We start from the raw sequence: 14,368 nt of genomic DNA on the forward strand, positions 1-14,368 counted from the left end.
TTTAATTTTAAAACAAAGCTTAACATTTCTTACACAATTTTTTTTGAAGCTTATTCTCTTTGCAGGAGGGGTAGGCGGTGCGGGGGTTTGACCCCAGAGCTCTGTATGTAAATGCTCTATCACTAAGCTGTATCCTCGGTCCTTAGGCCTGTTCTTTGTGTGTGTGGGGTGGGGGACTATTTGTACCAGTGTATGAGGGAGATGTGTTCATGCACATGAAGGCCTTATTCTTGTACGGTGCTGTAACTCCCCTCAATTCTTCTGAGGCCTCACCCATCTATAACCTAAGGAGTATTTTGATGCCCTGGGATTCTCAGGCTTAACAGCTCCCACTTGGACCTCTCACACCTTCCACACTAATCCATCTCTGCCACAGAGACATTTCAGACTGAGACTGCCCAAAGCCAAACTCTTCCTCCCCAAACTTCTTCAGTCTTCCCCATCCTTACAAGGGTGGCTGCAGGGTACAAAGATGGTGGCATCTTAGACCGTAGTTTCTTTATATCTTGCATTGAATTTGTTAGCAAATCCTGCTGGCTGTATATTCAGAACATCGGTGCTAGCCCTAGTGCAGACCACGGTATAGTGGATAATAACATACAACCTCATCCCTGACATTCTCCATTTCAGCAAAATAAATCAACTAGCCCACATTTTCAAACAACCGAAGCCTTCCTCAAGTACCAGCAGTTAACCCTGTATTCAGGATAGAATTGCTAACTGCTGAAACACAGGCCATTCTTCTCAAGAAGCTGGGGCCAGAAGACTGCATGGGGACTTTCAGTACAACTGCAGGAAATCGAGCTGCTTGGTTGGGATCCAGGCTACCTACAGAGATTATGACCACAGACTTAGCACTTTCTGTTTGTGATGTCTTTAAAATACAAGAGCCCTGTCAGTTCCCACTCTCAGATTTTAGCAGGAATCTGTGGCCAAAAGCTCAGTGTTACTCCAACAGTTTCTCAAATACCAGCCTGCTCTGAAAGGGGTTTGTGTTAACTCCTGCTGTCAAGACAAAGGGAGTAAGTGCACAAATGCAAATCCCCACACCCTAATCAGGCTGTGAGCATCTGGAGCCTTTCCACCATGACCTACGCTGCCTTAGGCCATGCTCGTCTCAGACAACTTGGTTATCCTCAGCTACATAGCAAGCTCAAGGCCAGCATAGGCCACATGAGATCCTGTCTCAAGAATTAAATGTAGGGGCTGGAGAAATGGCTCAGCTTTTCCAGAGGTCCCAGGTTCATTTCCTAGCACCCACATAACAGCTCACAACTCTCTGTAGCTCTAGTTCCAGGGTCCAACACCCTCACACATGCAAGCAAAACACTAATGTATATAAATAAATCATTAAATATTTTAAAACTCGGGAGGCAGAGGCAGGTGGACCTCTGTGAGTTCAAGGCCAACCTGGTCTCCAAAGCGAGTTCCAGGAAAGGCACAAAGCTACACAGAGAAACCGTCTCGAAAAAAACAAAAAAAATTCTTTTAAATTAGTCGGGTGGTGGTGGCACATGCCTTTAGTCCCAGCACTAGGGAGGGAGAGCCAGGTGATCTCTGTGAGTTAGAGGCCAGCCTGGTCTACAGAGCGAGATCCAGGACAGGCACCAAAACTACACAGAGAAACCCTGTCTCGGAAAAAGAATTTTTTTTTAATAAATTTAGATATACATATATATGTAAACTGTAATATATCACCCTGTATATCCTTTACTTCCTATTAGCCTTAAGCTAAGTTTTTTTAAACAACTATTTTCCAGATTAAATAATTTTGTTTGTAAAAGTACAAACATGGCCACTATAAACTTCTAGAGACATCACAATAAGGAGGCCTAAGCATTTTTCAAAATAGGTATTTATTACAAAAGTTATACAAGTGGAATTAATAAAAGTTATTATGAAAATTCAAAAATAACTTGTATTCTCCCTCCAAGAAAGCATATTCTGCCTTTTACAGCTCTGACTGGCAGTGTGTTCCGACAGTACAGAGAACTGCTCTCCAACATTCCACACCACTCAAATACAGGCGTGTGACAGAAGCCAGAGTCACTACAGTAAAGTCTTTTTCAAAAAACAAGTTCATTGTGAAGCTAGACACTAATAACAGAATAAGAATTTGTTGAAACAAAAGTGGTTCATTTTGTCATTTTTTCATTATGTTTTATCTTCAAAACATTTCAAAACCCAAACGGAAGACTCCTCCCACTACCTGTGAAGAGACTAAAAAGCATCATCGAGGATTCGGTGGACGCTTCACTAACCACTGGTGAAGCACACCACAGCCACAACCAGCTGCCACACGCCAGGAAGCCGGCTCAGCCCACAACCCCGAGAGGGAGGTATGGGCCCTGGGCATTGAGAGAGGCCCTCTATACAGAACCCAGGCGCCCTAAGGAGCAGCTCCCCAGTGTCTCCACCCTAGCTGGCTCCCCCTGCGCTGCAGAGCACCGGCCTCCAGAACACAGTAGCAGTCATTAGCAGTGACCCCACAGGGCGCTGATACAGCTGCTTCCCACAGCACCAGGAGGTAAAAAGGTCTCCTGTTAGTGACACTCAGAGGAAGGCAGCAACCACTCGTCCTGACAAAATACAGTCCACTCTTCATCCAATGCAGCCCTCAACACTGCCTTAAATGGCCCCAAACAAGAACAGGCCACCATCTGGGCTGATACAATAAAATAACTTAGCCATACAAAAGTTCTATTATCTTTAATAAACTGAGCTATTTTCAATTACAGAAATAATTTAGTTATATAAATTACCACTTTAAGCCTCAGAGGCAAAACAACAGGGAATTTATGTTGATACATTTTAGGATAGTTTCCCACAGCTTTAAAAAAAAAAAAGTTTAAACATTGAAAGAAATGAAGGGTTCCTGATTTAAAACATAAGATGCAGCCAAATAATCAGACTGCTTTTAATGGAAAGAGGGATTGTTTTTCCCTTAATCTTACCATTCAGGGACCTAGGATCAAATTCCTAAACCTCTACACATGAAGCAAACAAAAACCCAGTGCCAGCCTTTCCCTCCACAGGTTCAGACGAGTCAAACTGCTCGAGAAGCTAGCTGTAAGAGAAAACCCCAGGGCTTGAAGGAGAACTGACACTTTTATTTTTTGGTATATTTTATAAAACACATCAATCGTATTTATAAACCAAGGGTAACTTCTCAGGATTGTGGGAAACGAGGCAAAGCATTCTACAACCAGCTGTTTGGTGGTTTTTTCTCACCGTCACCTAGAATGTTCTAACTCACTACTGTCAACGGGCACCCACCCTATCACTGACCGTAGCTGATCCCGCACTGGACCTGGACAGCTGGGCAGCGTAGACGAGAACCCCAGGGTGAGGCCCACTCAGCCGTCTACAGAAGCAGGGGTGTCCGCTCTCCGGCCGGCTGTTCCTTCTGAAAGAGCTCTTTAATCTGAGTGAACCGGCCATACAGCCTCTCTCTCAGCGGAGGGATATGGTGGCTGGGGTCCAGAATGTTAGTCACTCTGCGTTCTCTCTCTTGCTTCCACAGCTTGTAGGGATGGGGTGGGAAAGGTGGCTGTCCCCTTTCTCTTCGGATCTGCAGTGTAATTCCACTGACAGCCAGCATCCCCCACACGGCCAGGACCAGGAAGTCTAAAGGAAAGAAGTAACTTTGTACTCATGTGCTCATGGAGACGGTGTCTCAATCTATAGCTCAGACTATACTTAAACTTTGGTAATCCTCCTGCCTTGCCCTCTTGAATACCAAGATTATAGACATGAGCCACCAAGTCCAGATATTTTTATTTTAAAAAAAAAAAAAAAACCACAACTGTAGTCAGGTGGTGGCGCACACCTTTAATCCCAGCACTCGGGAGGCAGAGGCAGGGGAATCTCTGTGAGTTCGAGGCCAGCCTGGACCACAGAGTGAGTTCCAGGACAGCCAGGGCTACACAGAGAAACCCTGTCTCAGCCCCTCCCCCCAAAATTGTATATTTTCAGTGTACGCAGAGTCCTGTGTGGGAGCTTGAGTAGGCAGCAGGTGTCTGTCTTTATGGCTTGGCACCGTCATGTCTGGACAGCTCTCCCATTAACCCTGATCCGACAGAGCAAGCCCACCCACTGGAGTTACACATGCACTGTCCAGCCTGCCTTTCACCTGGGTTCCGGGACCTGAACTCAGGTCTTCATGGTACGGAGCAAGCACCTGACCCACTGAGCAATCTCCCTGGCCCCGAGTCCTTCTCTTTTTATCTTTCCTCACCCCTTTTATTCCTTTTTCTTTTTCATTTTGTTTTTAGGATGGAATTCTGTAGCCTGACTTAGAACTCACTATGAGCCTGTGTTAGCCTCAAATTCATGGCAACCCTGCTTCGGTCGCTGAACGCTGGGAGTGTAGCTGTACACCACGACACCTGCCTCTGATTGTTTAACTTCTAATGTGCAACAGGCCAAACCCATGTCTTCCTTTCCAGGGTTGGACTTGTGTCCAAACATGTATTTCTGCACTTACAAGTAAGGTGTGAGGAGATACCACAGACTTCTACTACAGGCATCCAGAAAGTCAAAGCAAGTGGTGAAAAGTCGGCTGTCTTGCTCCCTGGAGCTCCAGCCTTACATGAGTGTGCAGTGCCCACAGACATGGCTGCCCCAGTCACTCTCCACATACACCAGTCCACTCCAGGGGGCAGGGTGGGGGCAGACTGCTCATACAGGGAACACAGGATGGCGTGAGATGATGCCCAGATTCCAATGAGCATCCAGCAAAGACGTAGCTATGGGAACGCCATTGCGTGTGCTGGGTGCAGACTTTCCAGAGTGGCTGCCTTGGAGTCACCCAAGCTCTTGAAGACAACCTTTTGCCCAGGCTCTGTAATTAAGCCCAAAAACTCACTGGGTCTCCACAGGGAACTCTGGTGGAACCATCCTTGTAGTGGAGAACTTAGAAGGACAGGGGTAGATACCTCTACTCCCAGGGAGAAAATTCTCTGAACACAAGGTCTCCACTGCTGACCTCTCCTCCAAAGGGGAAGATCTGGATTGTTGCTAAGTAGAGGCAAAGATTTGCCCTAAACATTCCCAACAGGCCCAGCTGTGCCATTCCTAAGCCCCCAGTTCTAAGACACGCTTTCCTGAAATCAACAAAACTTGAAAACTCTGTAAATGTGTAGTGCATCATTTGTTTCCTTTAAAAGGTAACAAAGGCCACCGTGTGTTGGGGTTCACACCTGTCATCATCTCTGGAAGGCTTGAGACTGGGTGATCCCGGTGAGTTTGAGGCTAGCCTCGGCTACAGAGTAAGACCCTGTCTCAAAGACAACTTAAGATAGAAAGTCAGTAATGGACAAAATTGTCTAATTAAGGCAACTACATGATCACTAATTGAAAATAAACAGACTCTTCATTAAGGAAATGAAGGAATGCATTTTAAATTAAATTAGAATACCTTTCTCATTCCTCATCTGCCCCACCCATGGCTGTCAAAAGCTTCCCCATCTGAGAATGGACAGGTCTGCCAGCTAACAAAGTCCGCTTAGAGTTTAGAAAGAGACATTTGAATCCTTTGCTTATTGGCAGAGCACTCTCATGGCATCTGAACTGTGTTTCATCTTTCAGCCCCAGGTGATGCCTGCGTGCTCCTGGTAGGGTGGGTTAGTAGTCGGCGCACCTATTCGAACATCACTCTGATTTCTGGATTCAAGAATCGTACCGTTAGTCTGGAAGGGCACTCTGATGAAAGCCCCTCGGAAACCCGTGTTGAGAGCTCTCCTGAGGACGTTCAGAGTGATGTAGGAGAGGCTCGTGGACACGTAACTGTCAACAGCCAACACCACGGAGTAGGAGCCCACAACGCCACAAGCCAGGATGTTCAGCTGTGGAAGAGCAGAGGAGACAGGTGTCACCCACACAGCAAGGCCAGCCTCAGTTCTCACCACCGCCTGGTGTTAGGGAAAGGACCCAAGACTTAGCAATGACAAGCGGTAGTAAGAAAACAAGGTAATCCCCACATTTAATGTCCAGAATGGGTTTTATTCTTTGAGAGTTCCGACAGCGTTATTTTTATCAAATTCTTTCCTGTCCCCTAACTCCTCCTGGTTCCTCCCACCCCCCATAGTGGGTTCTTACCACACTGTTTAGGCTATCAAAATAGGGTTGGCTCAGTGGTTCAGAACACTTGCTGCTCTTGCAGGGGACCTGGCACCCAAGTGGATATTCAGATCTGACAGCCTCTTCTAGTGTCTGTGGGCACCAGGCATATGCTAGGTAAAAAGTTAAACACTGTACATTGATACAGCCAATGACACCATTCCGTAGGATTCTGCTACATGGTGACTGGCCCTCCAGGTCTGTGCAGTACACTTTGATGTCTGAACCATGGCAAAATTGTCTAACAATGTCCTTAGAATGTAGCGCTGCCACCGAGCAATGCACAGCTAGACTGTAGAAAACAATCTTCCCCAAAGAACTTCCACAATAAAATCTAATCAGGGACCCACTCCGCAGAGGCGGCTAAAGCTGAAGCCTCTTTGGGCTGCTGCAGTGGAGGAAGGTGGTTGGCTCTGCTCCCGGTGCTGGGAGGCACTGATACTCTGAGGGACAAGGGGCTGCACAGATGCCAGACAGACAGACAGATGATGAAGATGGCATCCTTCCTGATTCTTTATCCTCTTACAGGAAACAGGCCAGTAGGCTTATCTACCTGACAGCCCTCTGGCTGACCAGTCCACGCTGGTCAGGTCCGTTAAAGCTGGTCCAGAACACGCTTACTTGGCGTCAGGCCTGTCAGTTCCCTCTCTTTGTTTAAGTGGACCAGTCCAGAGTCAGAGGAGGGAGCCCACCCCAGGCCACCAGAGACAGTTCGCAGTCCCAGCCCTTGGGGGTTGAGATGGGTTCAGTTTCCCTTCCACACTGGTGTGTTGTCTGTGTGTGTATGGGGTGTGTGTCCCCTCCATACTGGTGTGTCTGTTTTTGTGTATGGTATGTATATGTCCCCTCCACATTAGTATCTGAGTGTGATGGGGAGGGGTCCCCTCCATACTGGTATGGTGTGTGTTTGAGGTGTGTGTCCTCTCTGTACTAGTATGGTGTCTATATGTGGGGGTGGGGGGAGGGGTTCATCCCCTCCACATTAGTGTGGTCTCTGTGTGTAAGATGTGTGTATGGGGTGTGTATGGGTTATGTATACCAGCACTTTCGCTTTTAATAAAACTTGCTAAGAGTGTGACTTCTTTCCTGCCTTTTAATTCTTTAGTTGGTGGAGAAAGCAAACCTGACTTGAGACCCTTACATAACCACTCTGTTTGAAGAAAAACAAGGACAAACACACATGATAATCACAGAACTTCCTCAGCTCAGATAACCACAGATCCCTCTGCTGTGGGATGGTCTGTATGTCAAATGTGTTGCTCTGATTGGTCAATAAATAAAACACTGATTGGCCAGTAGCCAGGCAGGAAGTATAGGCGGGACTAACAGAGAGAAGAATTGAGAGAACAGGAAGGCGGAGGGAGACACTGCCGCCATGACAAGCAGCATGTGAAGATGGCGGTAAGCCATGAGCCATGTGGCAAGGTATAGATTTATGGAAGTGGGTTAATTTAAGATGTCAAGGCCAGCCTGGTCTACAGAGAGAGATCCAGGAAAAGCACAAAGCTCCACAGAGAAACCATGTCTGGAAAAACCAAAAAAAAAAAAAAAAAAAAAAAGAAAAAAGAAAAAAGAAAAAAAGAATGGGATAGCTAGAAGCCTGAGCCATTAGGACAAACAGTTTAAATAATATAAGCATCTGTGTGTTTATTTTATAAGTGGGCTGTCGGACTGCTGAGGCTTGGCGGAACCCGGAGAGAAAACTCTCCAGCTACACCCCTCCCTAGCCAATACAACACAAAAAGGATTCAATGAGTGATTCCCTGCAGGCTGGAAGGGCATGTTAATGAGTGAAGCCAACTGTAATGAACACTCACTATTCTTAGGCAGCCCATGAAGATGACGGGAATGAGCAGAGCTATGCAAGAGAACGACACCCAGTACACTCCATCGTCATGAAAAACCTTCAGATTTCCTGGAAAAACATAGAAATCAAGAATAAACAAGATGTTCACAAATTAAATTTCACTGTCTCGGTGTCTGTTCACAAACACAAGGCTTAAAGTGCCAGCCAGGGAATGCGCTGGCAGCCAGCACACTGGTTTTCTTTAATGGTCAGTGTAATCAACACACACCCTGTGTCTGTTGGTTTGTTTGTTTGTAGACAGGGTTTCTCTGTGTAACAGTTCTGGCTGTCCTGGAACTCTCTCTGTAGACCAGGCTGGCCTTGAACTCATCGAGATCCATCGCCACCTGTCTCCGCCTCCCCGGTGCTGCAATTAAAGGTGTGTGCAGCCTCACCCAGCTGACTTAGTCTCTTTTTAAGGGCATGCTCTAGAAAGTGGAGGGGACCTAGAGGATGACATGAAGAGGCTGCCATACACACCCCCTGCCCTCTTCCTCAGCCCTGTGGCTCGGGTCTGATTCCTACCCCCAAAGTGGGAAGATTGGATTATACTGTGTGAAGTCTCCTTGTCTCTCTTCCAGCTCCAAGCTTTCATGATCTGTAATGGGGGGGGGGGGGGGGATCCCCACAGACAACATTCAAAGTCAAGATTTGAACCACTAAGCCAATTCCTGCTCATGAAGAACTCCAGGACAAGCTGGCATGGGCCGCCAGGGTGTGGGCCGCCAGGGTGCGCCATGCACTTCCTGCTGCTACAATCCAGTGGGCAACACACCTTGGGTGACCCAGAGCTACGGGGGTCCTCTTCTACAGACTAGGTTAAAAAATCTGCATGTGGCCGGGCAGTGGTGGTGCACGCCTTTAATCCCAGCACTCGGGAGGCAGAGGCAGGCAGATCTCTGAGTTCGAGGCCAGCCTGGGCTACCAAGTGAGTTCCAGGAAAGGCGTAAAGCTACACAGAGAAACCCTGTCTCGAAAAACCAAAAAAAAAAAAAAAAAATCTGCATGTGGTGACAGACACCTGCACTCCCAGACACTTGGGAGGCCGAAGCAGGTGGGGTGGTGCATTCAGGAGGCAGAGGCAGGAGAATCTCTGTGAATTCAAGGCCAATGTGGTCTACACAATGAGTCCCAAGCTAGTCAGAACTACATAGTGAGATCCTGTCCCCAAAGGGAAAAAAAAGTAAACAATTTTTAAAAATTGGGTCTTCTGCAAGAGCAGCTAGTGCTACAAACTGCTGAGCTCTCTCTCCAGCCCCCATCAGATTTTTATAACTGATGGAAATAAATAACTCAAAACAAGAACTTCAAATAGAAGGAACCCTGCAGAACCAGCCTAGAGCTGCCTGAGGAGCACTTGGAGGTGGAAATGACAAAGGGCGGAGTGGAGACCGATCAAGAGAACACTGGTCACAGCACCAGGTTTCAAGTCAGTGCCATCAGAGCAGCACTGGTCATCGGTGAGACATACTTGGCATGACGCTGAGGATTTAAAATGTTCAAAAGGTCACTGGCTCACACCTGTAATCTCAGGTCAGGTCAGGAAACAGAAACAAAAAGACTGGCATGAGTTGAAGCCAGCCTGGACTGCAAAGGAAGACCTTGTGTCAAAATAAATGGAACTGAAAGAAAATTTAAAAATAAAATAAAAATAAAACCTCTGTTCTGCCCTACGAGCCCCGTTTACCTACCCTGCCTGTAACAGAAGTCCACAGAAAGCCATCCCTGAGGACATTCTAAGACCCCTAGGAAGGTGCTCTGAGAAAAGGACTCAATCTGAGCTGACCTTCTCTAAAAGTGCCAGGCCATCAGAGCACGTGCCACGGCTCTTCAGAAGGCAGAGATACGCAACACGCTCCAGGATCCTGATTCCTGACCAGCTTCAGTGCGCGCGTGGTGTACTCACACACACACACACACACCACACACACACCGCCAGCATGAGAGTCATTGTCTCCTACCCAGAGGAGTGAAGAAAGTCCCAGAAGAGACGAGGAAGCCCAACACGAGTCCAACGCACAGCATGCAGAGCATGAGGGTTCCAAACCGCCACCATGAGGCTACCAGGAAGATCCCACCGACGCTGCCGGCTACAGCCGTGAGGACCAGACGCACTGCACATGGGAGAAGCGCAGGAAGGTGGATCAGTGGGCTTCAACCTCAACTTCAGCCTACATGTCCTTAAAGACACTGTCACCCCAGGGCTGGGGACAGACCAGCTTGGTCAGGAAGAACCTTAAATGGGGGTTGGGGGGAACGGCGTGATTGGGGAGGCTGAGGATGTGGCTCCGTGGGTCGAGTGTTTCCTGGCGTGAAGCTCTGGGTTCCATCCCCAGCACTAATCTGAAGGATCAGAACTTCATGGTATCCTCTGCTACGCAGTGAGTTCGGGGCCAGCTTGAGTTACATCAGGCACAGTCTCAAGAAATAATGAAATGGTTGAGGTATTTTCCCCCAGTGGGGAATGTGTGCTATCTGGAGCCTTACTGTGTAGCCCAGGCTGGCCTTAAACTCATGCTGACCCTTCTGCCTCCGCCTGACACCTACTGGAGTAACAGGTCCATGCCACCACCCAGGTTTTCTGTTTCTGTGGCCCTGGGATCTTACCTGGCCAGGCAAAAGCTTTACTGGTGGACCACTCCTGGCTTGTACCTCTTGTTTGTTTTTGTTTGTTTGATTTTTGTTGGTTTGTTTTTCTAAGACAAAGTTTTTCTGTATAGTCCTGGCTGTCCTGGAACTTGCTCTGTAGACCAGGTTGGACTGGAGCTCAGACATCCCACTGCCTCTGCCTCCCGAATGCTGGAATTAAAGCTGTGCACCACCACCGCCCTGGCTTGTTTGTTTTTTGAGACAGGTTTCACTATGTAGCACAGGCTACTCTCAGATATTTAATCCTCCTGCCTCAGCTTCCTGAGGGCTGGGATTACAGGCGTGTGCCCTGGCACTAATTCTTTGTTGTACCCAGGAGAGCAAGCCGGGATGTGGAGGTGGAGTGCTGTTCCAGGCACAGGTTGCCCCTCATCCCACACTTGATGCTTATGACACACAGCCCCGGGTAAAGAGGGGAGGCACAGTGGATGCAAACCCAGCAGCTTCCTGTCTGCACATCCAGCTAAACCGTCACCGGGACTCACCGTCATACTCCAGGGGCGTCAGTCTGGTGATGAGGATGTAAAAGAAGAACCCCAGGAAGATGAAGCCAATGAAGAATAATTCTAGCAGGAACCATCAGGAAATGGGAAATAAGTGAAAACGTACGTCAGGCTTCTGCACAGCACAATGGAGGCATCTAATCTACAAGTCTGTGCGCAAGCATCTAGAACTCATACACCAGGGCGTTCCCAGAAGAACAGTTACCGGGAAGGCAGGGAAACGTTAAAAGTCAGTATATAACAGTTTTATTATTAAATGGATAATCAATGTTCTAGGCTGCATCATCAGACACTAGCTGCATTGGCCTGTGCTGTACCTCTTACATAATTTAATTGCTAATTTCATGGTTCATTTATCATGTTTCTCTCTTCTTTGAGAAAGAGTCTCCTTTATGTAGTCCAAGCTAGCCTCAGAGTAGCAGAATGAGGGTCTATGTGGGAAATGGTACCTGTTTTCCAGAATCTGTGTCCAAAGAAACAAATGAAGAGCCCAAGCAGGGCAAGCAGAGTGAAAAACACTTTGGTGGATACTCTTCCTTAAAAATACATAAATAGATAAATAAAAATTAGTGGGTCAATGCATCTTCATTAATCAATAAGCAAAGCAGGATAGAAAGGAAGATGAACTGGCTTGAGAATCGTTAACTCCACACAAGATCAATGTTCTTAAAAATATCCTTGTTCCCCTAATGAATTAATCTGTGCAGGTGATTACGCCCAACCGCTGCTTTTTATAACAAGGAGAACCAGACAGCGCATGCTCCTGGCGCCCACGCTGTTTCGTTAGGAAGGGTATGGAACCAGACAGCGCATGCTCCTGGCGCCCACGCTGTTTCGTTAGGAAGGGTATGGAACCAGACAGCGCATGCTCCTGGCGCCCACGCTGTTTCGTTAGGAAGGGTATGGAACCAGACAGCGCATGCTCCTGGCGCCCACGCTGTTTCGTTAGGAAGGGTATGGAACCAGACAGCGCATGCTCCTGGCGCCCACGCTGTTTCGTTAGGAAGGGTATGGCAGAACATGTGCCTACGACAAGTCTGTGTGGTCAACAAATAAACTGCAGGGAGAAAAGTGGGGCGACTCAGTCAAAGAAAATTCCTCAGCTAAACCTGACTCAGCCACTGTGGTGATGCATGCCTGCCATCCCAGCCCCGAGAGGCTGAGACAGGAGGATCACTGCGTATTCAAGGCCAACTGTGCTACAGTCAGAGTGAGGCCTGTCTCAGAAACACTGAGCAGTGGGGGCTGGGGAGACAGCTCAGAGGGTAAGAGCATTTGTCGCTTTTACAGAGGATGCAGATCCATTCCCAGCACTGACATGGTGGCTCACCAACAGCTCTAACCCTAGCTCTATAGGATCCAATGCCCTCTTCTGGCCTCTGCTGGCACTGCACTCACAGAGTGCAAAGACCATGTGCAAGCAAAACATCCACATACATAAAAGTAAATAAATTGCTCTGATGTTTTAAAAAAGATAGCCCTTATCAAGAGAAAACACCATTCACCAAATTCACCTTCCTTGGAAACCCTTCAAAATGAGCATGAGGAAATGATCCTTGTATAAGTACAGATGCAAAACACCTACACACTCTGAAAAACTTACAAATTGGCCACAAATTCAAATACATCAATTGCTCCAGAGTGCCCAATGGAGAGAGCGTGAGGACATGTGTTTAAGCTACAGATGAAAGGCATAAGGCCAGTCTGTGAATCAGGGCAGATCCACAGGACAACTGCACGAAGGATAAAAACGCACATTCTGCTTCAGAACGTGGGTGACTGCCACCAAAACCATGGAGCTGGGTGGAGAGTTCTGCCTGCCTGGTTTTTCTTCACATTAAAAACCTGGGGGCGAAGCAGACAGCTTAGCTGGTGAAACGCCCCCCAAGCCTGAGGAGGGGTTCAGGTCCACACCCACACAACAAGTGGATGTGGCAGTGAATGCCTCCCTGCTGTTGTGGAGGTGGAGAAGAGGACCACGTGGGGCTTGCCGGCCACACTAGAGAGCTCCAGGTCTGTGAAAGACTGTCTCAAAAGATGATGTTGAGAGTGACATAGGGAGATATCCAACACCAACCTCTGGCCTCCACACGCACACACATGTACACACACATATGCACACACACATGAACACTGTCTTAGTTACTGTGCTATTGCTGTGAAGAGACATCATGACCACAGCAACTTTTAAAATAAAGCACTTAGTTGGGGGCTTCCTTACAGTTTCAGAGGGTGAGTCAGGAGCATCATACCATGGTGGAAGCATGGAGGCCGGCAGGCCTGACCGGAGCAGGAGCTGAGAGCTTACATCTTACCCACAAGCTGGAAGCAGAAAGAATGGGACTGGGCCTGGCGTGGGCTTCTGAAACCTCAGTGCCCAGTAATACACCTCCTCCAACAAGGCCACACCTCCTAATCCTTCCCAAAACAGTTCCACCAGCTGGGGACCAAACATTCAAATATATGAGCCTATGGTGGCCATTCTCATCCAAACCACCATCTCACACACACACACACACACACACACACACACACACACACACACACACACACACACACGAAGTAGTTTCTAGTAAGTAGCATGTAAGATCACCAAGATAGCGGGGTTGCCCGAGACTATACAGAGTTACCCATTGTTCCTGGCACGGGAGAGGAGCTCTCCTCTGTCACAGACCCAGATAGAAGGGTAAGGGAAGAATTACTCACATTAACCTGGGGGTGGGGAAAACGTCCTAAGAATCTAAGCCATGTATGGTGACAGACGCCTGTAATCCAAGCACTGGGGAGGTGGCCGAAGGGACCAGGTGGTGAAAGGTCATCCTCAGTACAGAGCAAGTCTGAGTGATCTCAGAACACCCCTAGAAACATTGTATTTAATTTCCCATGGACAGTATAAATCTTGCTCTCCTAGATAAGATTTTTTTTTCTGTGATTCACAAGTTTTTTATACTCAAGTGTCCTCAAACTCAGAGCTCCGTCTGCCTCTGCCTCCTAAGTGCTGGATTAAAGGCGTGTGCCACTGCTGCCTGGCATGTAAAACTTTTTTTAAAGTTAAAAAAAAAAAGCTACCAATTAATTAACTGAAAATGTAAAAACTAGAATCTAGATGTAACAGTGGCAGTGTGGACAAAGAGTGAACAAGTCAGACAAGCCAAAGCTTGCCTTCAGCCATCAGGGACCAGAGCTCTGACCCACAAGCCAAGGCCTGCACGAACCAGCAAGGTGGGCACACCCTCCCTGCTGTGTGCCC

General features: G+C 47.7%; 2 protein-coding genes across 4 annotated transcripts in view; one reads left to right on the plus strand and one right to left on the minus strand.

Annotated features, from left to right (window-relative positions):
* Positions 1-14,368, plus strand: part of Fgfr1op2 (FGFR1 oncogene partner 2) — a 43,411-nt gene that overhangs the window by 23,751 nt on the left and 5,292 nt on the right. The window lies entirely within an intron of this gene.
* Tm7sf3 (transmembrane 7 superfamily member 3) overlaps positions 1,838-14,368 on the minus strand; it is a 34,997-nt gene continuing 22,466 nt past the window's right edge. For both annotated transcript variants that reach the window (XM_006986676.4, XM_076568308.1), the window contains exons 7-12: positions 11,568-11,654; positions 11,101-11,181; positions 9,928-10,080; positions 7,938-8,035; positions 5,684-5,846; positions 1,838-3,627 (exon numbers count right to left, since the gene is read on the minus strand). In XM_006986676.4, the coding sequence (XP_006986738.3) occupies positions 3,365-3,627; positions 5,684-5,846; positions 7,938-8,035; positions 9,928-10,080; positions 11,101-11,181; positions 11,568-11,654 (845 nt within the window). In that variant the 3' untranslated portion in view covers positions 1,838-3,364. The remainder of the gene's footprint in view (positions 3,628-5,683; positions 5,847-7,937; positions 8,036-9,927; positions 10,081-11,100; positions 11,182-11,567; positions 11,655-14,368) is intronic.

Source organism: Peromyscus maniculatus, chromosome 3 (assembly GCF_049852395.1).
Source record: "Peromyscus maniculatus bairdii isolate BWxNUB_F1_BW_parent chromosome 3, HU_Pman_BW_mat_3.1, whole genome shotgun sequence".
NCBI classification, from domain to species: domain Eukaryota; kingdom Metazoa; phylum Chordata; class Mammalia; order Rodentia; family Cricetidae; genus Peromyscus; species Peromyscus maniculatus.